Source organism: Globicephala melas, chromosome 12 (assembly GCF_963455315.2).
Source record: "Globicephala melas chromosome 12, mGloMel1.2, whole genome shotgun sequence".
NCBI classification, from domain to species: Eukaryota; Metazoa; Chordata; class Mammalia; order Artiodactyla; family Delphinidae; genus Globicephala; species Globicephala melas.
This window is the reverse complement of record NC_083325.1, coordinates 81875919-81902054: the sequence shown is the minus strand read 5'-3', so window position 1 is coordinate 81902054 and position 26136 is coordinate 81875919. Positions and strand designations below refer to the sequence as shown.

Genomic DNA, 26136 nt, shown 5'->3' with positions numbered 1-26136 from the left:
GAGAGCGTGGCGGTCAGTTGGCTTTGTCTTTATTTCCTTTGCACATCACCTACTGTGTGCTTATTTCTCGCCAGTCACTGTTCTTACTTTCATTACGTTATTTAGTCCTCCCGACCTCTCTGAGCCAGTTGCTATTATTATTTCCATTTTGCAAGTAGACTGAGACTCAGGGAGACTCCATGGCTTTCTCAGGCCACACGTCTAGCGAGTGACAGAACTGGGTGTGAGCCCAGAGTCAGTGCTACCTTTTCAGCCCTGTCACAGCAGACCCCCGAGGTGGATATCAGCACTGCCGTCTTACAGATGAGGGAACTGAGGCTCAGGGGGGTTAAGTGCCGACATCCACACGGTTTATACGTGGAAAAGCCAGGCCAAGTTTTACAGACTGTCTAATACAAAACAAAGTGAATGGCTCTGCCGCCAGTTGTGGGTGATGAACTGAGCTCTGCCATCTCCCCTCGTGGTACCTCATTTGTCTCGCTTGCTGACAAAGGGATTGAATTAGACGTGTGCTTCCCAAGCTGTGCTCCAGGCTATACTGCTGGATCCTAATAGTTGTTACGTCACGAGGGGTTCCATGGTCATGTGTGTTTGATAAACCTTACATTTAACAAAGGATTCTTCTCGCAATGAGAGTTCTCGAAGCCTTCAGTGTGCCGTGTGTGCTATAAATCTCCAAGGGACGGCTAGAGCGTGCGGCATCTCCATGGTCTCATGGGATTCGTGTTCCCCGGAGCACCCTTCGGGGAGCTCAGTCCCTTTCAGCTCTGATGCTGAGGGGTTTAATCAGGCCACTTCTCCAACTCGTGGATCGTCAGCTGAGCTCTCGTAACCTTGCTGAGGGAAGACACCCGCCAAGATTTTACACTAAGGCTGTGAGAACTGACCTTTGTCCTGCCTCTGCTTCTCTGCCTGGCTCCCCAGCTTCTCCTCGTGCAGGAAGCATGTGCTGAGTGCTTAGTGATCTGTAGACGCTGGGCCAGTATTTTCCATTTATTGCCTAATATAATCCTCACAATGGCGCAGTGAGATAGGAGACACTGTTATTTCCCCACTTGACAGAGAAAGAAACAAAGACTTGGGTTAGGTCACTTGCCCAAAGTCATGTGGGGGGTTTGTAGTGAAGCCAGACCAAATCCTGGTCACTTAAGTCCAAAACAGTAGACCTACTAAACTGTACGGAGCGAGCTCTCACACTGGTAGAAGGCCAGAGTGATCGTGGCACCATACCTCCTGGCTCTACTCTTCATTACTTTTAACTTTAGGCAAATCATTGAACCTGCCTGAACAGTCTGCTTTCAAGCGATACTGTGCCACTTCCTGTATAAGATTCTTACAATAGTATGTTTCCATTGCTCTCCTCCTAGCCTTTGTGCTTTTGTTATCATACATTTCACTTATATATGTTACAAACTCCCCAATAAATCACATTTGCTTTAGGCAGTCGGTCATCTTTTAAAGATATTTAAATAAGAATATTTTTTAAGGCCTCCTTTTTTATTTATGCACATAGTTAATACTTCCAGTGCTCTTCATTCCTTTGGGTAGATCCAGATTTTTAGCTGGCATCATTTTCCTTCTGTCCAAAGGACTTTCTTTAACATTTCTTGGAGGGAAGGTCTGCTGGTGATGAATTCTTTCAGTTTTTATGTGTCTTTAGAAGTCTTTATTTTGCCTCATGTTTGAAAGATATTTTCCCTGGGTATAAAATTTAGGTTGACTTCTTTCTTTCAAAGTATTAAAGATGTTGCTCTACTATCTTCTGACATACATTGTTTCAAACCAGAAGTCTGCTGTCATCGTCACCTTTGTTTCTCTCTGTGTAATGACCTCTCTTCCCCACCACTCCCTCCCAACCCCGGCTACTTCAAAATGTTTTAAATTTGTCACTGATTTTAAGCAATTTGATTAAGATAGGCCTTGGTGTGGTTTTCTTCATGTTTCTTGAGTTAATTGAATTTTCATCAAATACGAAAAAATTTTAGTCATTATTTCCTCAAAAATTTTTTCTACATCTCTCCTTTCCCCTTTTAGAGTGATCCAATTGTACATATATTAGCCTACTTGAAGTTGTTCCATAGCTCTCCGATGCTACAGTCATTATTTTGTTTCCCTCTGTTTCATTTTAGATCCTTTCTATTGTTATGTTTTCAAGTTTACTAGTGTTTTTTTTTCTGCTCTCAGTCACATCCAGTTTATTTTTATTTTTCACAAAAGCAAAATAGTCATATAACAAGGTTCCTAAGAGAAGAAGAAAGGCAATTTCAGGTAGCACATACATGAAGGTACACACTGACAAATTGATAATAAATTGTTACTTGTGTTTGTTTATTAATAAGGACTGTTCCTTGCAAGTGACTGAAACCCAACTTCAACTACTTTAGGAAAGGGAGAGGAATGCACTGACTCATGAAATAAAAGGAGAGGTTGAATAAATAAACCACAGAACCCGATGCAGCTGGTTTCAGGAGCAACTTAAGTTAGGTATTAAACACTGCCGAGACTGTGTTGTCTTGTCTTTGGTATTTTTCTGTGTTAGCTTTATTGTATCTCATCACACACTGGTTTCTTCCATGTGCTGACATCATCCCTAGCTGCTGCTGAACTTCATATTCTCCAGCTTCTAGAAGGGGACTGATTCTTATAAATAGTTTGAAAAATCCCAAGAAAAGACTGATGACCCATCCTGGGTCAGGTAGCCATTCCTGAACTGATCCATTGTAGCTGGCAGGGCTGGGCCAAATACCAAGATCGTAGCTCCCATGAGAATTCAGGATCCAGTTTTTTTTCTGTTTCAGACATTTTAGTTTTCATCTCTAGAATCTGAGTCTTTTTTATATTTCCATTTAAAAAGCTCAATTTTTCCTGTATCTTCGTAAACATATGGAATATAGTTATACCAGTTGTTTTAATGTTCTTCTCTACCAATACTGTCATCTGTGTTGTTTCTGGGTCCGTTTCTATTGGTTGATTTTCCCCCTTCCTTATTATGGGCTGTATTTTTCTGCTTCTTTACATATCTGGTAATTTTTGAGAGGATGCCAGACATTGTGAATTTTACCTCGTTGGGTGCTGGATATATTTGTATTCCTATAAATCTTCTTAAGCTTTGTTCTGAGATACAGTTAAGTTCCTTGGAAACAGTTTAATTCTTTCAGGTCTTGCTTTTAAACTTTGTTAGGCAGGACCAGAGCAGTTTTTAGTCTAGGGCTAATTTTGTTCACTACTGAAGTGAAACCCTCTAAGTACTCTACAATATTTCATGAATTTTGATGTCTTCCACACTGGCGTTGGGAACGGGAACTATTCCAAGCCCTATGTGAGTTTGAAGTCTTGTTCCCTCTCATCCTTTTGGATGGTCCTTTTCTTGGCTTTGGGTAGTTTTCTCACATATATGCACTGATCGCTACTTAGCTGAGGACTTGAGTGGGACCCTGTGCGGCTCTCCTGAGTTCTCTTATCTGTGCAGTTCTCTCCTCTTTGGTAATTTCCCCCATGAACTCTGGCTGCCTTGGTTTCCCTGGACTCCAGATCTTTCCTCAACTCAGGGAGACACTGGGGCTTGCCTGGGCTCCTCCTTCCTGAGCAATCCTGGGAACTCTTTCCGGGTGGAAACCGGAGACTCACCTAATTTCTTTCCCATCTCGAAGGATCACTGTCTTCCGTTGCTCGTTGTCTTGAAACACTGTTGTTTCATATATTCATCCAGATTTTTAGTTATTTCTGATGGAAAAGTAAATCTGGTCCCTGTTACTCTGTCTTGGCCTGAAGCAGAAGTCTCTGCTTGTCCTTTGAGCAGAGTGGAAAGCGGATGTTGGACGTGGGGAGAAGAGTGTGCTGCTCCCTAAGGGACACCTTGCTCTTCTTCCCTTGCTCAAGGTGACGAGGGGCCACCACAGCTGGGGCAGTGCTGTAGAGTGGAGACAATGCATTTTGCACTCTGCTCTCTTTCTTCCTGGGCACTACTTGGCCAGTGCACCAGGGGCAGGGTAAAGCAGTGCTTGGGCCACTGGTCCCCTTTGTGTCAGAACCTGCAGACCCTTAATGCCTTCCCAAGATGGCACTGGTATTGGCAAGTCTGCCAGGCCAACTCTTCAGTTCATAGACGCCATAAAGTAGTTGAGTGCTAAGGAGAAAGAATGAACAAAAGTATAACGATGGGCAGAAGATATCAGAGATGCTGTTGGAAGGTGAGCTGACTGCCCTGATAGAACTCACAGGGTGACACGGGCCGTGGGGTTGTTCCTGTCTTTGTAGGTCAAGAAACTACTTTATCTTTGCTCCAAAAAGCCACTGAGTCAAGGGACTCATTCCATCTAAATAAACCGCCGAGAGCATTGCCTATAAACGGAACATCAATTTGTCTATTCCTACTGGAAACACAGAGCGACATCCAGTGACTTGGGTTTTTCTGGTGGTGTTCTGGGGTCTGTCTCTGGCACAAGGGTCAGAGCTGTTCTGGCAGTGCACGTAGTTGTGGGACGGGTCTCCCCCTTCGTGTGACCACAGCTTCTGAAACAAAAACTGGGATTCTTGGTTTGACCGGCTGTGTTTGGATTTGTAATTCATCTGTCCAATTAAAATCACATTAGTTGCATTTCTGATAACTCACTGTACATGAAATGAATGATATGCCTTTAGGATGGTCCCCCAAATCTGGGGTAAGTGGTAGCTGCACTTACGTACTGATTACTGATGGTTCTTCTATTGCCAGTGGGAACCTGGGGCAAATGACCTAACTCATGGAAACGTAAATTAAGCTGATGATGGGCATTTATTTTACTCATTCATCTAGTCATTGAACAGATCTTTATTGAGCAGCTAGTATGAGCCAGCAGCAACAGCAAAACTTTGCTTCTGTTTCTCAGCTGGAAATGATAAAGCAGTTTTTGACTTGACTTCTAAGGAAGACTTCAATTTCGGGTTGTAAACAACCAGCTTCAAAAGGCAGCACCACTTGTTTGTGATCCAGGAGTTGCCTGTGCCCGAGATGGCAGGTGTCTGGGTCACTTGTTTGCCCCGGGAAGGCCTTTCTGTCTCGGAGCTCTCCCGGCATCCTTGGGGGGTGCAGCCCTGGGTCACGACGTGGTCTCTCTGTTCCTTGCAGGTTCCCCCGCCTGCACAGTGCGGTGATCAGGACCTTTGTTCTCGTGCAGCATTACACGGCCGCGATGATGGCCGTGAGCGGCCTCTCTCAGATGAAGAACTACACGTCGGTGGAGACGCTGGAGATCACGCAGAACCTCATCAACTCCCCGAAGCAGTGCCCCTGCGGCCACGGGCTCATGGTCCTGCTGCGGGTGCCCTGCTCCCCACTGGCGGCTGTGGCCTACGAACGGCTGGCCCACGTGCGGGCGCGGCTGGCCCTGGAGGAGCACTTTGAGATCATCCTGGGCAACCCCAGCTCTGGCATCACCATCGGGAAGCACTTCTTGAAGCAGCTCAAGGTGGGACAGGAGTGGGGATAGACTCCTGGGAGGGCAGTGGGGCGGGACCACCAGGGGGAGGGGAGGAGAGGGAGTGGGGTGGCGACAAACTCCTTAAGGTCCCATCCCGGTCCATAGGTCCATCGTGGCCTCTGCATACCGGGCCGCCCCTCCAGCTGCCTCTCTCGCCACATCCCTACCTGCAGCTTTCAGTCCAGCTGCACCACATTACTTATAAAAGCTGCACCCCCCAAAAAACACACTGTCTTGCTCTTTCAAACTTCTGGGTTGTAGCTTGATTTTATTTCTTTCTGGGGATTCATTTCTTCTTCTTCTTGTTTATTTAGCTGATGCCTATCAATCTGCAGAATTCAACTCAGTGTCTTTTTTTAAAAAAATACTTATTTATTTATTTATTTTTGGCTGTGTTGGGTCTTTGTTGCTGCACGCGGGCTTTCTCTAGTTGTGGTGAGCAGGGGCTATTCTTCGTTGTGGTGCGCGGGCTTCTCATTGCGGTGGCTTCTCTTGTTGCGGAGCATGGGCTCTAGGCACGCAGGCTTCAGTAGTTGTGGCTCATGGGTTCAGTAGTTGTGGCACGTGGGCTTAGTAGTTGTGGCATGCAGGCTCAGTAGTTGTGGCTCATGGGCTCTAGAGCGCAGGCTCAGTAGTTGTGGCACAGGGGCTTAGTTGCTCCGCAGCATGTGGGATCTTCCCGGACCAGGGCTCGAACCCGTGTCCCTGCCTTGGCAGGCAGATTCTTAACCACTGCACCCCCAGGGAAGTCCCCAGAGTCTTTTCTTCTTTCAGGAAGCTGCCCTTCCCCCTACTTGTCCCCCTGCGCCCCCCAAACCGGGGCAGGTTCTGCTTTCCCTGCCTGTCATCTTGCTCCTCCCCCAGCAGAGAAGGGCAAGGACAGCCCCACACATCTCAGACTCCCAGACTAGCACAGTGCCTGAACCATAATTGCCTTTCACTAAATGTACAGGTGACGGAGGATGCAAAAGGATTAGGGTGAGAATACTGAGAGAATAATTGGGAAGGCACTGTGAAGGCACAGCCCCACAGCGGAGAGAACATAGTACCGAATGTTAGGCAGTTGGGGATATACTGTCTCGCACCGAATGTCAGGCAGTTGGGTATATACTGTCTCGCAAAGAATCAGTCAGGGGCTTCCCTGGTGGCGCAGTGGTTGAGAGTCTGCCTGCCGATGCAGGGGACATGGGTTCGTGCCCCGGTCCGGGAAGATCCCACATGCCGTGGAGCAGCTGCGCCCGTGAGCCATGGCCGCTGAGCCTGCACGTCTGGAGCTGGTGCTCCACAACGGGAGAGGCCACAACAGTGAGAGGCCCGCGTACCGCAAAAAAAAAAAGAATCAGTCAGTCTGTTGGCAGATATCTCTTGAACGGCTGATGAGTGCTAGGCAGTGTTCTATGTGGCTGGGCGTCCCGTGGTGAAGCCAGTGGTATGCCTATTTGCAGTTTAAATTTGATAAAAATCCAGCGAGGCATTGCAAGGGCTTTAAATCAGCAGAAGGACATCAAGGTTCCCTTGGAGCTGGGCTGGTTGGAAAGTAAGAAGTCTTACAGCTTTCTTTTTTTTTTTTTTTTTTCCGGTACGCGGGCCTCTCACTGTTGCGGCCTCTCCCGTTGCGGAGCACAGGCTCCGGATGCACAGGCTCAGTGACCATGGCTCACGGGCCCAGCCGTTCCGCGGCATGTGGGATCTTCCCGGACCAGGACACGAACCCGCGTCCCCTGCATCGGCAGGCGGACTCTCAACCACTGCGCCACCAGGGAAGCCCACAGCTTTCTTTTTAATTACCTGCAGATGTGGCAGAAGATTGAGGATGCGGAATGGAGGCCTCAGACGTACCTGGAGTTGGAGGGCCTGCCGTGCATCCTGATCTTTAGTGGGATGGACCCACACGGGGAGTCCTTACCGAGGTGAGTGGGGAGGGACTGTGTACCTGGGGGTCTCTGAGGAGCCAGTTGCCTGCGCTCGCCGCTGGGGGCTTTGCCAGGTCAGGCTTCCCCTGCCCGACTCTTGGGAATGCATTCACATCAGAGTCATCATAGATGTGTATCTTCATGGTGACCGTTTTCCAGCAAATGTCAGTGAAATGCGTCTGAGGCCTGGGCAGCTTTTCCTAATTCTCGGACAGGCACCCCCCGGGCTCGTGCTGGTGGATGTGGGGACTCTTGCTGGGCTCCATGGGTGGAGGCCCGGTAGCTGATGAGGAAGCTGAGGTTTACAGAGATTAAGCCAGTGCGCTGCATGGCGGACACCGGGGCCTCCCGGCTTCTTGCCGTTTGGCCACACGACACTTTCGTGAGGGCCACCTCGCGCCGCGTACTCATGGGCTGGGTAAAAGTGTCCGCACAGGGTTCAACCTCAGTTGTTGCCGTGTCACGGATCAAGTCTTCTATTCCTCAACTCCGTAAGGGCTAAGACAATGCCTTAGTCTATCTTAACGTTGAGCAAGCATTTACTTTTTGTATCAGGCACTGGGCTAGACTTTTAATCTAGCATTTGCACCTTACGACCATAGTATTACTACCCTGTTTTATAGATGAGCAAGTGAAAGGTCATTTGCTTTAGTAAAAGCCTACCTGCAACCCCCATCTGCCTCTCTCCAAGCCCTTTGCCGTTTCCCCCGCGCAGCTCCGAGCCCTGCCCCAGCCTGCCCTCTGTGCCCCCTCCTCCACGTGTGTCGTGACTCATTGGCATGTCTTCCCAGGCAGACTCTCGTTTCCAGTATGGCGACCCCTTGATGACCATCCTCTCCCTTGCATGGGGCATAGTCTTGGGCACATTTTAAATGTTGATGGAATCATCAAATATCCACTTATTACATATATTTCTCCCAGCAGTGCACGTAGATGGTTATTAATATTCACGGCCGTCTTTCATTTGAAAACAATCTGAGCCTCCAAGACGTTGCCCAGCTTGTTGAGGGTCTGTCCCCAGGAAGTGGCAGGGCTGGGGTTCAAGCCTCCGTTTTGTCTGACCTGAAAGTCAGTGTTCTTTTGATTCCAAGCAGCGCGGGGCTAAATCCACGGCAAGGGCCCCCAGAGACTTGCAGTCAAACAGACTTTGTTGCTCAGGGGTCGCAGTGATGCTGTTTGCTTCTCCGTTTGCATGAGTCCTAGGGGCCTAGTGAGGAAGGCAGCGTGCTGGTCCCCAGCGCGAGCGGTACCTCCTCTGTAGAAGGCAGTCGATAGAGCCCTTCTTCCGTTTCCTCCCAGGTCTCTACGGTACTGTGACCTGCGGCTCATAAACTCCTCCTGCCTGGTGAGGACGGCACTGGAGCAGGAACTGGGCCTGGCTGCTTACTTTGTGAGCAGCGAGGCTCCCCTGGAGAAGCGGGCCCGGAGTGAGGCCTTGGAGAGCGACGCCGAAAAGCTGAGCAGCACAGACAACGAGGATGAGGAACTGGTGATGGAAGGTGCGGAGGGCCGGGCTGGACACCTGTCCCACGCGCGGAGCAGCCCTGGGCCCACCTGCTGGTCAGCAGCTCCCGATGAGAGACATCTACATACGTCTTTGGGGGAAATCCCTCAATGATTTCAGATTTGGCTTTCTCCCCCTCATTTTTGGTCATGTGAGAAAATGTGAGAAAATGGAAATCCCAACAGGATTTCCTGTAGCTCTAGAATTCTTAAAGAGTAGGAAGAAAAATGGACATTTCCTAGGCTTTAAGTTCATGCCTTGTTTGAATTGCTGGTGGAATTACTGCCTGGTTTAAGGTTCACTCGCTTGTTTCCTCTACGTGAATTAACAGGACCTGTCCCTTATTGAGATTTATGAAAACAGGCTAGTTTCGTTTGCAGACATCAAAGTTCAACGCCATGTATTTTTTTATTTATTTTTTATTGCGGTACGCGGGCCTCTCACCGCTGCGGCCTCTCCTGTTGCGGAGCACAGGCTCTGGATGCACAGGCCCAGCGGCCATGGCTCACGGGCCCAGCCGCTCCGCGGCATGTGGGATCTTCCCGGGACCGGGGCACGAACCCGTGTCCCCTGCATCGGCAGGCGGACTCTCAACCACTGCGCCACCAGGGAAGCCCAACGCCATGTATTTTAATAGGACACATAAATCGGAGCAATGCAAGGCATTTGGCTGTCATCAACAGGATAGCGAGAGAAAATAAAAAGCTGCTACTACAAACATGCAAGGCATTCGTGGGGTTTGGTGTAGCAGAGAGAGAGATGGAAGGAGAGCTGGAAGATGAGGACTCTCTTCCCCCTCCATCTCTGGCTGTGTGGCTTTGGACAGGTCATGTCACCTCTCCAAGCCTCGGATGACTCATCTGTAAAGTGGGGTGGAAGGACCCACCTGGTGCTGTGGGAACCTTTCGCAGACGTGAATGGGACCCTGACATGAAACTGCCTGTGGAGTGAATCCACACTCCTGGAATCTCCCGACCCACCTCCGTCCTTTCCCCATTCGTTCCTCTTGGCTTCCGGCCCCTACGCCGCACCCCGGGCTCTTGGCCACACTCATCCCATGAATGTGCTCTGCTCTGTCACCTGTGGGCCACACAGGCGTTCTTCCGTCCACTCGAGTCCCCTCTGCTCCGTGCTTCACCTGGAGATCCCTGCTGGCCCTTCAGAACTGGGATCAGGGTCACCTTTCCCAGGATATTTCCCTGCTCCTACTTCTCCCTGCTGGGTGGGCACCTGGCCCCTGGGCTCCTCCTTCTTTGCTCTCCTTACTCTGTCCTGTAGCTGTGACCCCTGGGCAGGAGCCTCACTGACCCCCCAGTGCCTCACTGGCCTGCTCTGTCTCCTCAGCACTCCCTCAGAGGAGGCCTGGGAACGTGGATGGATGGAGGGATGGATGGATGGAGGGATGGAAGGATGGATGGATGGATAGAGGGATGGATAGAGGGATAGATGGATGGATGGAGGGATAGAAGGAGGGATGGATGGAGGGATGGAAGGAGGGATGGATGGATGGATGGATGGATAGAAGGAGGGATGGATGGAGGGATGGATGGATGGAAGGAGGGATGGATGGAGGGATGGATGGATGGAAGGAGGGATGGATGGAGGGATGGAAGGAGGGAGGGATGGATGGATGTAGGGATGGATGGAAGGAGGGAGGGATGGATGGAAGTAGGGATGGATGGAGGGAGGGAGGGATGGAAGTAGGGAGGGATGGAGGGATGGATGGAGGGAGGGAGGGATGGATGGATGGAGGGAGGGATGGATAGATGGATAGAAGGAGGGATGGAGGGATGGATGGATGGAAGGAGGGAGGGATGGATAGATGGATAGAAGGAGGGATGGATGGAGGGATGGAAGGAGGGATGGATGGATGGAAGTAGGGATGGATGGAAGTAGGGGATGGATGGATGGATAGATGGATAGAAGGAGGGATGGAAGGAGGGATGGATGGATGGAAGTAGAGATGGATGGAGGGATGGATGGATGGAGGGAGGGATGGATGGATGGATGGGAGGGAGGGATGGATAGAGGGAGGGATGGATGGATGGAGGCATGGATGGGTGGGTGGGTGGGTGGGTGGACAGATGAGAGATGATATGTGTGAACGCACTTTGTAAACTGTGAAGTGCTGGGGGAACGTACAGGACCATGATTACGAGGCCTCTTCAGTGTGTGTGTTTTGAAACAGGCTCCACATCAGAGAAGAGGAGCCCCGTGAAGAGAGAACGATCCCGCTCCCATGACTCTGCGTCTTCATCCCTCTCCTCTAAGGCATCCAGTAAGTCTCCAAGGGGTAAAGATCCCACAATTGGACCGTTTCTGTTTTTTGAGATTTCAAAGAATGAAAAGAGATCCTTTATTTTCAACTAGAACTGGAAGGAGAAGGGATCTACGAAGAACTGGCCTTTCTAGAGAGTACGCGTCTTTCTGGACTTGGGCGGGGAGTGGGGGGTCCTTCCCGGGACGAGGTCGTGGCCTCTGCCCCTGCAGGGCCTGTGCCGGGTGGTGTCAGAGGGCCCTCCCTCTGTGCTCTACAGGCAGCTGTTGGAATCAGGGGGGAGGAGCTGGGTGAGTGTTCTTGTCGAGTCTGAGGGCAGAGAGAAGTAGACACAGAAGACTTCACTGGGGGAGAAATAACAAAATTTAGCAAGTGTCACTGACCCCTGGACCTGGACCACACTTTGGTGGAGGGGGCGGGGAATGTGGATGAAGTGCTCCAGGTCTCTGCTCTGAGGGATGCCTCGGCCTCAGGAGCAGTCAGGACGGGCACACGTGAGACAGTATGGCACGTCTTCCCACCACAAGCATTTACGGAGAACCTACTCTCTACCTGGCTCAGGGCATTGAGAGACCAATTAGATACGGACCTGCTCTCAAGGAAACCATTGTTCCTTTGGACCAGGTTATGTTGCAGTAGGGGCTGATGTATTTTTTCTGCACACATATTCACACCTGTGAGGTGTTACGGTTATGCATATGAGGAAGGAATTCATTTTGTCTCAGGTGAGGCAGATTTAGCGGTAGGGTGTGATCCCTGCAGGTTTCAGAGAGCAGCTGCCCTTTGGGCCTTGCAGGAGAAGGCTTTCCAGTGCAGGAGAAGGTATTCCAGGTGGAGGAGACTTCACAGGTAGAGGAGGCTTGGGGCCTGAAGGTGTGTGTGGTGCTTGGGTGCAGTGAGTGGTCCCAGGGTTACAGCTCAGGGTCAGGGCGTGGCTGCAAAGGTCAGAGCACATCAGGGGGGTTGACTTGGGGCCTTCTTTGGTTTCCTTTCTCCTTCCCCCTCCCCACCTGCCCACAGATAATAGTGGGCCAGTGGTGGGGCTCTCCCTCACTGGTGTGCACAGAGGGAGTCAGACGAGGCCTCCTTAACATGAGCCTGGTCTCTGTGATAGAAGAAAGGTCTGATTTAGAGGCTGGAGTCAGAAAAGCCAAAAGCTGCAGCTTGTTGTCCTTCTGCCCCAAGCAATAGAGGGAGCCCAGGGCACCAGGGGGGCATCTGTGCCGTTAGAATGGAGAGGTGTGGTGCTTTGTTCTTCCCTGATCCTGGGCTGGCAGCTTTCTAGAAGGTTCTGGGACACGCAGGTCTGTGCAGTGTCTTCAGGTGGAGTAGGATGCCCAGGCTGCCGGCCAGCCTCCTCTTCCGGTGAGGTGGCTTTTGAAAATTCCACAGAGGGTCCTGGGATCTTAGGGGTCTCTGATGAGATGCTTCCTGTGTCTCTGATGAGGTGCTTCTAGTGTCTCTGATGAGATGCTTATTGTGGCCTTCAGTGTAACTCCCACGTTTCAGGAGGTCCAGGGAGAGGAGACTTGGCCACAGGAGTCAAGAGCCGGGGGTGGGGTCACATGAGTCAGCCTGGGAGGGGCTGGGTCCCTCTTTTATAGACTGACAGTCCCCCTGGATTCAACCGAGGCAGAATGCCTGAGGTCAGGGCGGGTGGATGGAGAGAAACATCAGTGTGGATCTCCGTCCTCCGGGTCCTCCCAGTCTGGGCTTCACAACCTAGGACATGGGTGAAGATATTTGGGTCCCCGTGGTCTACTTTTGGAACCTCCTGCCCCTTTCGTGTGCTTTGTGTCCACCTGTCCCTCCCCTGGGCCAGATGCCCAGGTCCTCACAGCCTCCCTGACCCTGGTCCTTAGCTCCTCCGCTGCCTCTGAGCTGATCACCTCGGGTGGCTTGCCCGGGGAAGAGGCATTTTAGCAGGAGTCAGGCCTTTAGCCCAGGGGGACAGGCCGGTGCTGCCTTTCCTCTGTCCACGAGCAGCCTGTAAGCAGCCTGCCAGGCTGCGGGGTTGAGTCAGAGCCTTGCTGGGGAGCTGGGATCCGGTGGGGAGGTTAGCTGAGCCGCGTGGTGAGCAGCGCAGGCTGAGCCAAGTGTCGTGGGGCAGGGTCTGGGGAGGGTGGTCTGGGAAGCAGCTCCCCTCGTCTCCAGGAAAACAGCAGAGGGAGATGTGGTTCCCGTGGAGCCTGAGGTCCTCAGGGTTGCTCAGAGCTGGCACGCCTGCCCCGGGCAGATGTGGCTGGATTGATATGAAAGACAGACAGCGCTGCCCCTCCGTGTCCAGGGACCCACACTCTTCTTGCCTTTCACCATGGTCCACGTGGGGAAAAGGGCAAACGAAACCCCGTATTTGGGTAGCTGCTGTGCATACTGCATTTTCCGTCTTGAGTTCTTCTAGAAGCTAAGTGGTTGTAGCATTAGAGTCAAGCCTTTTCAGTCCTGTGAGTTTTGCTGCTTTGAACCAGAAGCACCGCTACGCTGTGCAGAGGGGAGCTCAGAGCTCCAGGACCCACCCGCACGGAAGCAGGAGTGTAGGCTGGGCCCTGAAGGTGAGGGTTCTGGAACAGATCGGGCGGGGGGTGCCGAGGAGAGGCCTTTGCGACGTGTATGGGGCCAGGGAGCGGGGCTGGCTGTCTCCCCGCAGTGCCTCTTGGCTTTGTCAGAAGGACAGAGGAGTCTGTATTTAACCAGAGATGGGATGGCATTGACGGAAATTCCCAGTCGTCGCAGGTAAGGAGAGTTGGTGCTGCAGAAGCAGGAGCGGCGGGTGCGGGGCCCTGACTGACGGGACCCTCTCTCCGCAGGCTCAGCGCGGTGCGGCGAGTCCCCGGCTCAGGCTCAGCCGGCGGGGCCCTCGCGGGGGGACCGGGCCCGATCGCCTCAGCCCTGCGGCCCCGCGGAGGAGGGCAGGGCCCTGGGAGAGAGACAGTGGCCCCGGGCAGGGCAGGGGCCGCCGTCGGTCATCAGCAGGTGCAGCCCCGGGCTGGCCCCCCAGCCGGATCCCGGCCTCAAGACTGGCCAGTGGAGCATCCAGGTGTCAGTTCCCTCATCGTCCTCCTCGGGCTCGTCCGCGATGCCTGCTGCTGGCCCGCTCGTCCTGCAGGCCGCGCAGTGCTCCATGACCAAGGCCTGCCGGCGGCCGCCTGTGGTCTTCCTGCCCAAGCTGGTGTACGACATGGTCACGTCCACCGACGGCAGCGGCCTGCCCAAGGCCGCCTCGCTCCTGCCCTCGCACTCGGTCATGTGGGCCAGCTCGTTCCGGCCCCTGCTCAGCAAGACCATGACGTCCACAGAGCAGTCACTGTACTACCGGCAGTGGACGGTGCCCCGGCCCAGCCACATGGACTACGGCAGCCGCACCGAGGGCCGCGTGGACGGCTTCCACCCACGCCGGCTGCTGCTCAGCGGGCCCCCCCAGGTGGGTGCCGCCCCGTGCGCCCGGGCTCCGCGGGGCTTGTGTTCGCGCCCAGAGGCAGGTTTGGGGCTTATTCACACCTGCCTTCCCGCGGTGGAATCTCAGACGGCCCTAAGTGGGCAGGTGGACGGCTGGGTGACCTCCATCCTCTGACCCCGGTTTCCTCCTCTGCGTGGTGTGTGGGTGGAGTTCTCTGCGAGTGCTTGTTGCTCCTTCAGACAATGGTTCTGCATTTCCCACACTATTGCATTCGGTCCTCACGGTCAGTCTGCGGTTCCCTCCCACTCTGACCATGGAAGCCAACCCCTGTTTCTGCCCTGCAAGATTTTGGTGAAACCGAACAGGGAGATGAGAAACCTGTCACCATCTCCCAGCTCTCTGTGTTTTTCTGACAACAAAAGACCGTTTCACCTGTCAACGTGGCAGGAACCTGGGCGGTGTGAATGTCAGGTGTCGTGAGCGTGTGAGGAGGACGCACGAGGTTGGTTTGGGGTCTTGGGAGGGGGCTCGGCCAGACAGGGCAGGGCTGGAGGGTGGGCTGCCTGGGGTTGGATTCGGACTAGAACATCACCTGAGCCCTGGGCCGGTTCCAGCCTTCTCTGTGCCTCACTGTTCTCATCTGAGAGTGAGGAAGATAATAGCCTTGTGATAAACTCTATCACAAAAACAGGAGTGTTAAACAAGAGAATAATTGTAGGGCGCCTGGAACATGGCCTGACCCCTGGAAAACACTGTTACTGTCACCATCATCATCACTGTCCCAATTCAAGACGTGTTTCCTTTTCACACCAAATGTTCATTCCCCTGCCAGGTACCTACCCCAAGAAACCCAAACCCGCAAAAATATGTATAAGAATGCTCATTTTTGTATTGTTTACAGTAGTTAAAAAACAGACTGGAAACAACTTAAGTTGCATTGGTCAAGTTCGGTTGAAAACATTTGGGCACAACAATATCATGCAATTCAGCCACAGAAAGTTTGAACTATTCAGTAGCTCTTTATATACTGACGTTGACATTTCTCTAAGATATTTACATTTTAAAGATCAAGTTGCAGAATAATATATACGTGGTGTCATATCAATTATGAAAAAAATCAGTGTGTGTATGTGTCTGCATGTGTGAAAATATCTAAAAACTCCCTGACAGGAGAGCTTGGAGGCAGCAGGGGACTGGAATTTGTGACCATTCTTCTTTATTATTGATCTGTATTTCTTGAACTTTTAAATGAGTATATAGCACTTTTCATAATTTAAAAAAATAGGAAAAAATAAAATGTTTTTTAAGAAGGATTCCTGGTTTCTCCATACCCCTCACATTACTGAATGTTATCAATCTTTAAAAGCTTTTGCCTTTTTGATAGGGGAGAAATAGTATATTTCTAGTATAATAGTAAGGGTGAGTATATTTTAATATATTTATTGGTCATTGGTACTTCTTTTACAGTGACTTTCTGGTTTTGTTTCTCTATTTTTCCTTTAGTCCATTTGACTTTTATTCTTTTGCTTTGTTCTTTAGATTATAAATTTTAATCGTTTGTCAATTATATGTATTGCATATATTTTCTCCAAAGCTCCCCCCAGTTGTGTTTCATATTTTCTTTTTAAACGGGTCAGTTATTTCCGGGACTTCCCTAGCAGGCCAGTGGTTAGGACTCCGCGCTTCCACTGCCGGGGGTGTGGGTTCCGTCCCTGGTCGGGGAGCTAAGATCCCGCATGCCGTGCGGCAGTGCCAAAAAAATAAAAATAAAAAGTTAGTTATTTCCATTCATCAGCATTTGTCGAATACTTGCTGTGAACCGGGCGTTGAGCTAAGAACTTGGAGAGCACATTCTTAGCGCACCAGGTTGGAGGGAGGCGAGGATAGCCCACAGGTACCCATGTAACCAGTTGTGACCTCAGTGAACTAAGACCAATAGTATACTGGCCTGGTGCTGGGCTTGAGGGGGCAGGGGATTTTCTAAAACAAGAAGAAAGAGAAGGAAGAAGAGAAAAATCATTTTATTTCTTTTCCTGGCCTTAGGAGGAGAGAAATGTGATGCCAGCCTTTTATGTCCCGCACAGTGAATTTTGTTGTCTTACTACAGCCATATCAGTTAATATAAGATAGCAATTTGCACTTATGCAAGACTCTTAAGACATTATTGAAATGTCAGTTCATTCTTTTTTGAAGCAACCTTTGTTCAGCTCCTGATGGAGTCCTACTTCTAACGGCTTAAACCACGTGGCCAGTTAAAATCTGGAAAGACATTTGCAATGATTTATAAGCAGGTGGGTCTCCCGCCCACCGGAGTTCATCTGTCTGCCTGCCATGCTTCTTCAGGCCACATTTTCCCTCAAATATCTTTGCATCCCCCCAGCCGTCCTTTTAATTAGGTGAGATGGTTAAAAGAGGTGGCGGCGTGGAGGCATGTCAGGTGCTCAGTCAGCGCCCGCACGTAGGCAGGGCGTACTGAGGCTGCCTCCTGTTCTGCTGTCTCTACAGATCGGGAAGACAGGCGCCTACCTGCAGTTCCTCAGCATTTTGTCCAGAATGCTCATCCGGCTGACGGAAGTGGATGTTTACGATGAAGAAGAGATCAATATCAGTGAGTTATCTGCTGATGACACTTGGGCTTGGAATCATCTTTAGTCGGTTTCTCAAGTGACTTCCGCTGTATCTTTTACTTTGAAGATGGAATTCTCAGATGAATGATCTGACTCCTCCCAAGGGCCTTGTAGGGCTGCTTTTATCTTGCCCTTGTAGCCATTTTGCTCAGTCCTAGAATAGTGCCTGGGAGGCCTTGGTGGGAGATAAAATTACGATACTAAAAATACCCGCTGTTTACTGCGCACCTTCCAAACGTCAACCACTGTGCTAGATGGTTTACGTAAATCACCACATTTCGTTTCCTATGCCACACCAAGAGATGAATACTGTTATTCGGTTCTAGAATAACATGTTCAGGAGTCCAGCTGGGAGGTGGCAGAGCTGGAACCAAACTAGATTTCGCTGCTGCCTCTAGAAAGCGGGGTTGTCCATCAGGGGAGGGTTTCCCTCTCAGGCTGCTGAGCACGTAGGTCAACATCTTGGGGCAAAATGGAAACATATGCTATGCAGGGAATAGCCTTTTCTTCTCATTCACAGAACAGAATTTACCCTGATTAAGGTAAGATTCTTTGAACAGCTGGTTCACGCTTATTGTAGAACATCTCCTCCATTTCCTCTTCCAGCGCGCCTCCAGTGGCCCAGAAACTTGGTCTGGTAAAGGAATCCATTGCTTTGGGAATGAAGATTTGTGTAAGGAGTCGTGTGTTGTAGAGAAGGGGCCCCAGTAAGCTTGTAACAGCGCTTGTATTATGTACGTTTAAGCTGTACGGCTGGCTGGTTTGATACACGTATACACTGTGAAGTAATCACCGCAATCACGCTAATGAACATATTCGTCACCTCACGTAGTTACCGTGTTCAGCAGCATTATTCACAATAGCCAAGGTATAGAAACAACCGTATGTTGTCCATTAATGGACAGACGTCCACCAGCAGTTGCGTGGATAACGATGGGGTATGTACTGGCGATGTACTCAGCCTTGACAAGGAAGGAAATCCTGTCATTTGGATACACAGAACTTTTTTAGATGCTCTTGCTGTGTTTGAGTTTTGACTTGGAGAAAATTTAGGACCAAGGAAGCCCATCCAGTCCTTGGTCTTTCCTTTGAAGGAGAAGGGAAAGGGGCTTTTCATCGAAACTCTGAGCTTCCCACCGTTTCCCCACAGTTGGAAACCATTTTTCAAATGAAAATCAACAGGTCTGCTGAGTTTCTGTCTCCTCATTTTGTTGGATATAACAATGATAAAGATAGGGTTTGAATCCAGTTTGTTAAACTTCAAAGCCTTACTTTCTTAAATACTCTCTTATTGCCTTGGGTTTCTCTTTGGCAAAACGTGTGTAATTCCTGTTTTACAGGATGTTGTGAAGATGAACGGATGTTACGCACATGAAGCACTGAGCACCTATTAAATACAGAATAAATGTTCCTCTCCCTCTTCTTTCCTTACTTTTTCTGTTTCTTATGGACATGTACTCTGCCTGTATATATATAGTAGGATACACTGATATATAGATATATATCAGTATCGTCTATACTATATATATGTCATACCAAATATGTAAAATCAATATGATGTAAAATGATATTGATCAATTGATGTAAAATCAATATGTTACATAAGTTTGAGTTGGACCAACTAGATTTTTTTACCTTTTAGCCAACAAGCATTTAGTGAGCCCTGTAGACTACACCTATTATAATGTAGGGTGATACACTGCAAGTGTGCAAATGTGGGTCGGGCCGTGAGTAGTGGTGGCATTCAGAAGGAGAAACCAGTGTACCTGAGCATTCAGAAGACGCCTTCTAGAAGTGAAGTGATAGGAGTTGGGCCTTACTGGCTGGGTAGCATTTAGATGTAAGAGCAAGAAAGAGAACTACATTAAGTTCTGCCGGTCGTGTGGACCAGTGTATTTGGGGGACGGTGCTGGGGAGAAGCCCAGAGCCCAGGGGTAGGTATACTGCCAGGAGTGGAAGTTAGAAGAGCAACTCCATCCCATAGGAAACACAGCATAAGGCTGTTTGTCTGGCTAGAGAGAGATCTGAATGCACCTTCTTGCTGAATTAGAACAATCCTGAAAATGGGGCGGGTGCCAGAGTATTGGAGATCCAGTGGAGTTCCCCAGGTAACCTGTAGACTCAGTATCAGTTCCACTCCTACCATCATCCTTGTGCACATTTGACATAAAGCCTTCTCACTTCCCGTTTTGTCATCTATCTGTGTTTCTACTGATGCTGTAGACCTCAGAGAAGAATCAGATTGGCATGACCTCCAGCTCAGTGACCCCTGGCCGGACCTGGAGCTGTTCAAGAAGTTGCCTTTTGACTACATTATTCACGACCCGAAGTATGAGGATGCCAGTCTGATCTGTTCACACCATCAGAGCATAAAGAGCGAAGGTCAGATTTTTAAATCTCTTGCTGCCACCTTCTTCCAGAGTACATGGGAATAGCCTCTCAAAGGGATGAGCTGAATTTTGTTAGTGACGAACTCATCTGGTGGTGGTGGGTGAACCGACAGTGCCTGGTGGAGAACTGAGGTCGCCACCGCACCTGACAGGAAGAGCTCTTCACAGACCTCACAAGGGAAGGCTCGGTTGGTGCTGAATAACAGTGAGGAGCCTTTGGTGGTTTTTCATGATCGGAGTATTCTGAAGGTTCTGGTTAATAGAGGAAAAAGACACGTATGTTTCTCTGTGAACTTGGATTGTAACAAAATGGGCCTATTTCCCTTTCTGCCCTTGGTCTCTCATTTTCTCGCTCCTTCTTCAGAGACTGCTAACTTCCACAGTATTATGACTCTGCTGGGTTTCAGGGTCACTGGCAGCAAACATCGGACATGAGTGGCCAGTGTGATTACAAGCACTGACTAGGGAAGTTTGGTGAATGCTGCGTGAGAGGAAAATACTCACCGGTCTCCTTGTCAAACCAATCATTTTATCTTCGTCGCTCTCAGAGCAGATCACTTTTTTTTCTTTTTTTTAAGATTTAATTAATTAATTAATTTATTTATTTTATTGGCTGCGTTGGGTCTTCTGTTGCTGTGCGCGGGCTTTCTCTAGTTGCAGCGAGCGGGGGCCACTCTTCGTTGTGGTGTGAGGACTTTTCATTGCAGTGGCTTCTCTTGTGGAGCACAGGCTCTAGGCACGCAGGCTTCAGTAGTTGTGGCACACGGGCTTCAGTAGTTGTGACACATGGGCTTAGTTGCTCCGCAGCATGGGGGATCCTCCCGGACCAGGGCTCGAACTCATGTCCACTGCCTTGGCAGGCGGATTCTTAACCACTGCGCCACCAGGGAAGCCCAAGCAGATCGCTTTTACTGAAGGTTCCTTCACATAGTAGACCTTCTCGAATGGAGGTTGACTGTTAAAATCTTAATTTTGCTACGTCATTTGAAAACCTGGAGGTGATTCATGTGCCTTGCAGCACTTGCATATTACGTAGCGAATCCTTGAATATGTTTAGGAACCATGCATAGGTGCGTGCGTAAGACGCCATGTGAACGTAGCCTTCAGTTTATCCCACTGAGACTCTGTCCTTTCTGACCAGCTGAGTCACCTTGGGGCAGACAGGTGAGAGGTGATCGCACAGAGTCCTGTTACCGTGGTTCCCCGTGGGTAGGCAGGGGAGAGAACGTGGGCTGGGCCTCGTGCTGCTCTTTAATGCTGGGGATTTCGTGCAGACAGAGGGACGCGCCGGAAGCCGGAGGACGTCTACGTGCGGCGCCAGACGGCGCGGATGAGGCTCTCCAAGTATGCGGCCTACAACACGTACCACCACTGCGAGCAGTGCCACCAGTACATGGGCTTCCACCCCCGCTACCAGGTAGGACGGAGCCCCCGCTCCAGCGGCAGTTCCCGTTTTACACTTAGTATTTCTTTTCATCTCAGACCCAGACGGGGAAAGAGGAGGAGGGGGCAGCAGGAGCTGATGGGAGCCAGTCAGACACCTGTGCGGCCAGGTTTTTTTTTACATTCTTCCCCCCATAAATTATTATGTACTTCGTGCACCGTATGTACATTCACGTGTACGAGTACATACGCATCATATCGTACACGATACGTAATGTGTATAATCGTGCATTACTTACCCCACGCTTATACACATTTACATTAAATCATTGGTATTACATAGTACATATATTTATTAATTGTAAATAGCTCATTAAGTCCAATCAATTCCAGTCAACATGCACATCATAACGATTTATTCACAGTTCAGCCACCACCATATTATCACTGTCACACGCATGAAATAAAATACCCATCATCACAGCCCTTATTCTCCCTGTTATCCTATCAGTAGGAGGCCTTCCACTGCTGTCAGGATTTACACGCAAATGAACAATCATCCAAAAAACAATAAAAAGTAACGTTGTTTTACCTACACTGATCGCTATGACAGCGTGAGTTAATTTATACTTCCGTATACGACTTACATACTCATATATACGTGAGTGGATGCCCCAGAAAGGCCCAGAGGTGGCAAGAGCGCTGGCTTGCTCTGTCCGTCCCCTCTACAGAGGGAAGCAGCAGACGGTAGCTTTAATTTTCCTGAATCTGCTCGGCCTTGAGCTCAGCTTCCACTGAAGTAGCACCTGTCTTCTCTCAGCACAGATTTTTTTAAACGATGTAATTTTACTGTAGACGAAATTAGAAAATACATATGAGCAGTTTTTCGGAGGATTAAAATAATCAGAAATCCTATTTGCTGCAGAATAATTCTCCTAACATTTTCTCCCTCGGAGATGAAGCTTTTCTTTCAAGGCAGAGAAACCTATAAGTGAAAACATTGTCTTGATTTTGAAATTTAAAGATCTGGAGAGACTCAGAGGGTTCAGTCCCTCGTCACTTCAGGGTCTGCAGTGAAGGAATGAATGAAGCATGGGGGGAAGGAGGAGGGCGGGTTTGAGCTCTGGCCGGCGGGCCGGGTCTGTGTGCAGGCGCACAGGTCTGGGGGGCCGCACTGGCAGGGGACGTGAAACCAGGCCTGCGAGGAGCACTGAGGGGCACACGCTGGCCCCCTGCTGGCATTTCCCTGCCTCTACTTGTCCTGTTCTTCCTTCATCGCTCAAGGCTCCCTGAGAGGAAGTCTTAGGAGACTCCTCAGTTACGGCCCTCTGTGTTCCCTCCCCAGGTCAGAATCTGTTTCTGCCTCATCTCTGCTCTCAAAGTAGAACCACAGTAGGACTTCACAGCCGGTGTGTCCCGGCCCGCATCGGCCCTCCCCCGGCCCCCGTGGTTCCCGGGAGGGCACAGTGCAGGCTAGCTGCACGTCTGCAGGAGAGGCTGTCAGATGGAGGGTGAGGGTCAGGGAAGACCCCTCTGTGGACGCCTGAGCTGAGAACTGGAGGGGGCATGAGCATGGCCTGGGCAAAGCTGGGCTTGGAGGTCGTACCAGAGAGCAGTGCGGGCACGGTGACTGGGTGAGGGAGGGCTCCTTGGACAAAGTGACTAGAGGTGAGGCTAGACTGGGGATCGGAGTGAGCCCAAGACCCGTGGGTGTCAGTTTCCACGTCCACCAAGTGGGGGTGAGGACATAGGGTTGTTAATTGCTTCGTAGATGGTTAACTTTAATGCCAAGGGGACGGGAGGGGGCCTGGACATGGTGCGTGAGATAGAAGCGCGCAAGTTCGCAGTTACTGTCTTATTAATATGCTGTTACACATGTTACCTACGGTGGGAAAATAACCTTTGTTACAATTAAAAATGTGATCTGGCACGTGAATGCTTTAGTTGGCAACCCAGCGCACCTCTGGGTCAGGTCCAGCGTCGGGAAGGGCTGGGCGGCCGACGTGGCGTTGCTGGGTGAAGCACGGTCAGCACCGGGACGGGAGCGGCCGCTGGCCCAGTGGGTGTGGCCTCAGGTGTGGGCGTCCACACTGTGTCCTGGCGTCAGCCTGGGGCAGAGGCGGCAGCGACCTCTGTGTAGTCATGGCCATGGCGGGCCTGGGTTCTTCCGGGAAGTCAGGCCGGACTCTGATGACAAGCTCTGTCCTTTCCCCCTCGCACCTCAGCTCTATGAGTCCACCCTGCACGCCTTTGCCTTCTCTTACTCCATGCTAGGAGAGGAGATCCAGCTCCACTTCATCATCCCCAAGTCCAAGGAGCACCACTTCGTCTTCAGCCAACCCGGAGGCCAGCTGGAGAGCATGCGGCTGCCCCTCGTCACAGACAAGGTACCGGCTTCGAGTCCCCGGGGGGAAAATCAAAGTGGCTGCAAGGGACCACCGAGCTGGAGACCCAGAGACTGTGGTTCTTGATGAGTCCGGCACATGGGGTGGGGTGTGGCGGGGAGAGACGAACATGGTGACTCAGCTTGGAGGGGACTGGGGAGCACAAGGGCTTTGTGGCCACTCAGTCAAATTTGAGTCAAGTTTGGCATCATACTGTCACTTGATGCCTCAGTTTCCTTATCTGTAAGCTTTGGGCAATAATAACTCTTGCAAAAACTTGTGGTGAGAATTGTATGGAATAACCAACGTCAGGCACCAGCACGGTACCTGGAAGATAACAAGGGCCAGTAAATGTTCGTCCCTTCCACTATCTTTTCTTTCATGCTGTCTCTTATGGAACATTTTTTTTTTTTTTTTTTTTTTTGCGTTCGCGGGCCTCTCACTGTTGTGGCCTCTCCCGTTGCGGAGCACAGGCTCCGGACGCGCAGGCTCAGCAGCCATGGCTCACGGGCCCAGCCGGGCCTCTCACTGTTGTGGCCTCTCCCGTTGCGGAGCACAGGCTCCGGACGCGCAGGCTCAGCAGCCATGGCTCACGGGCCCAGCCGCTCCGCGGCCTGTGGGATCTTCCCGGACCGGGGCACGAACCCGTGTCCCCTGCATCGGCAGGCGGACTCTCAACCACTGCGCCACCAGGGAAGCCCTCTTATGGAACATGTGAAACAGGCTAAGACGGCAGAATAGTATCATGATTCCCCCGGGGCTGCTTACCCATCCTCAACAGTGATGCACTCAAGGCCACTCTTGCTTCATCAAGCCATCTCTCTTCATCTGCCTTTCTGTGTTACTTGGAAGCGAATCTCAGACATTGCATCATTTCATTTGTAAATAATTCAACGTATATCCTCTAAAGGAGAAATTTTCTCTCTTCCGAGGAGATTGTTCCCAATGATCCGTCGTCTCTCTGGCCGCCATTTTTAGGGGCGCTTGGTTTGACAGTTCCAGCCTGACAACCTCAGAGTCAACCCGTTGTCCCTTCCCCAGCCCCAGCCCCACGGACCTTGTGTACAGCTCTGCTCTTCCTTCTCCAGAGGGCCAGGCATGCCCAGAGCTGAACCCAGCCTTGCAGACCCAGCAGGCTATTATCAAGAATGGAAACATTTGTAAAGGCAGTGAGGCCTTTACTGTAAGGTGCTTGAGACTTTATCAGTTACTGCACTAGCTTTTCCAGGCGGTTCCCATCAGAACTGGTTATGAGGGACTTCCCTGGTGGCGCAGTGGTTAAGAATCCTGCCAATGCAGGGGACATGGGTTCGAGCCCTGGTCTGGGAAGATCCCACATACCGCGGAGCAACTAAGCCCGTGTGCCACAACTACTGAGCCTGCGCTCTAGAGCCCACGAGCCACAACTACTGAAGCCCGCACGCCTAGAGCCCGTGCTCCACACAAGAGAAGCCACCGTAATGAGAAGCCCGCGCACCGCAATGAAGAGCAGCCCCCGCTCGCTGCAACTAGAGAAAGCCCCTGCGCAGCAACAAAGACCCAACGCAGCCAAAAATAAAAAAATACCTTTATTAAAAAGAAAGAACTGGTTATGAGTACCAGCTGTATGCACAGCTTTGTAGCAAGTACTTTGAGGAATCGAGAAGGAACAGAAGACGTAGCTTGGCCAGCGGAACCTATTGTTGAGAAAAGAGTGAAAGAAAACACAGTTATTTATGTAAAAGATTCATAGTCTGCGTGTATGAGTATGGCTATGATAGAGGGATTTAAGTCATACAGGAATAACGTGTACTCAGAGCGCGATATTAGGTGCTAATAGGAGAGGCTAATGAATTTGGGTAATCGATATACGCCTGTTAGTTTTGCTCACCTAACAAACCATTTCCGAACAAGCATGTACTTAGCTTCCGATTCTGTGGGCCAGCGGTTTGGACTCAGTTCTGCTGGGTGGTTATCCTGGGGTGGCTTGCTCTCATTTGTGTCCGAGGTTGGTTACCAGGTTGGCGGGGGGCCGGCTGGGCTAGGGACGCCCATGTCTGTTCCCTGCGGCCTCTCCTTCTCCAGCAGGCTAGCCCGGGCTTCTTCCTGGGAGGGTTCCGAGAGAAGGCAGAATGTGTCAGGCCTCTGGAGGCCAGGCTTGGAACTGGCGCGCTGTCATTTTAACTGCATTTTCTCCATAAAAGCAAGTCCCAAGGCTGAGCCAGATGCAGGGAGTGTGGAAATAGATGCCATCTCTTGTTGGAAGAGGCAGCAAACTCACATTTTAAAGGGAGGGGAATCGTTGTGGCCGTGCTGACAAACACTTGCTTCTTTATGCCCGTACTCTCCAGAGTCATGAATACATAAAGAGTCCGACGTTCACTCCCACGACTGGCCGTCACGAGCACGGGCTCTTTAACCTGTACCACGCGATGGATGGTGCCAGCCATTTGCATGTGCTGGTTGTCAAGGAGTATGAAATGGCGATTTATAAGAAATACTGGCCCAACCACATCATGCTGGTGCTCCCGAGTATCTTCAACAGCGCCGGAGTCGGTAGGCCTTTGTAAACGTGCCCTACTCTGTAATATTTCTGTGCATGGAGACTTGAGAGAATGTTCTAGATGTCGACGCACAGTGTGAGAGTTGTGAGTTAAGTTTTATTTGGGGCAAAGCGAGGACTAGAGCTTGGGAGACGGCCTCTCAGCTCCGAGGAACTGCTCCAGTGAGATAAGGGGTCAGGTCAGTGTATATGGGACTTTGGTGGAGGGAGGTGCGTGCAGTCAAGCGCACATGTTGGCAGAGGGATGCTACTGGTCACT

At 50.7% G+C, this 26136-nt stretch overlaps 1 protein-coding gene across 1 annotated transcript in view; it reads left to right on the top strand.

Annotated features, from left to right (window-relative positions):
• Positions 1-26136, top strand: part of GREB1 (growth regulating estrogen receptor binding 1) — a 69577-nt gene that overhangs the window by 35061 nt on the left and 8380 nt on the right. The window contains exons 17-26 of the mRNA XM_060309299.1: positions 5108-5447; positions 7254-7369; positions 8672-8871; positions 11065-11154; positions 13962-14575; positions 17057-17159; positions 19402-19560; positions 20843-20985; positions 23177-23338; positions 25666-25870. Of these exons, the coding sequence (XP_060165282.1) occupies positions 5108-5447; positions 7254-7369; positions 8672-8871; positions 11065-11154; positions 13962-14575; positions 17057-17159; positions 19402-19560; positions 20843-20985; positions 23177-23338; positions 25666-25870 (2132 nt within the window). The remainder of the gene's footprint in view (positions 1-5107; positions 5448-7253; positions 7370-8671; positions 8872-11064; positions 11155-13961; positions 14576-17056; positions 17160-19401; positions 19561-20842; positions 20986-23176; positions 23339-25665; positions 25871-26136) is intronic.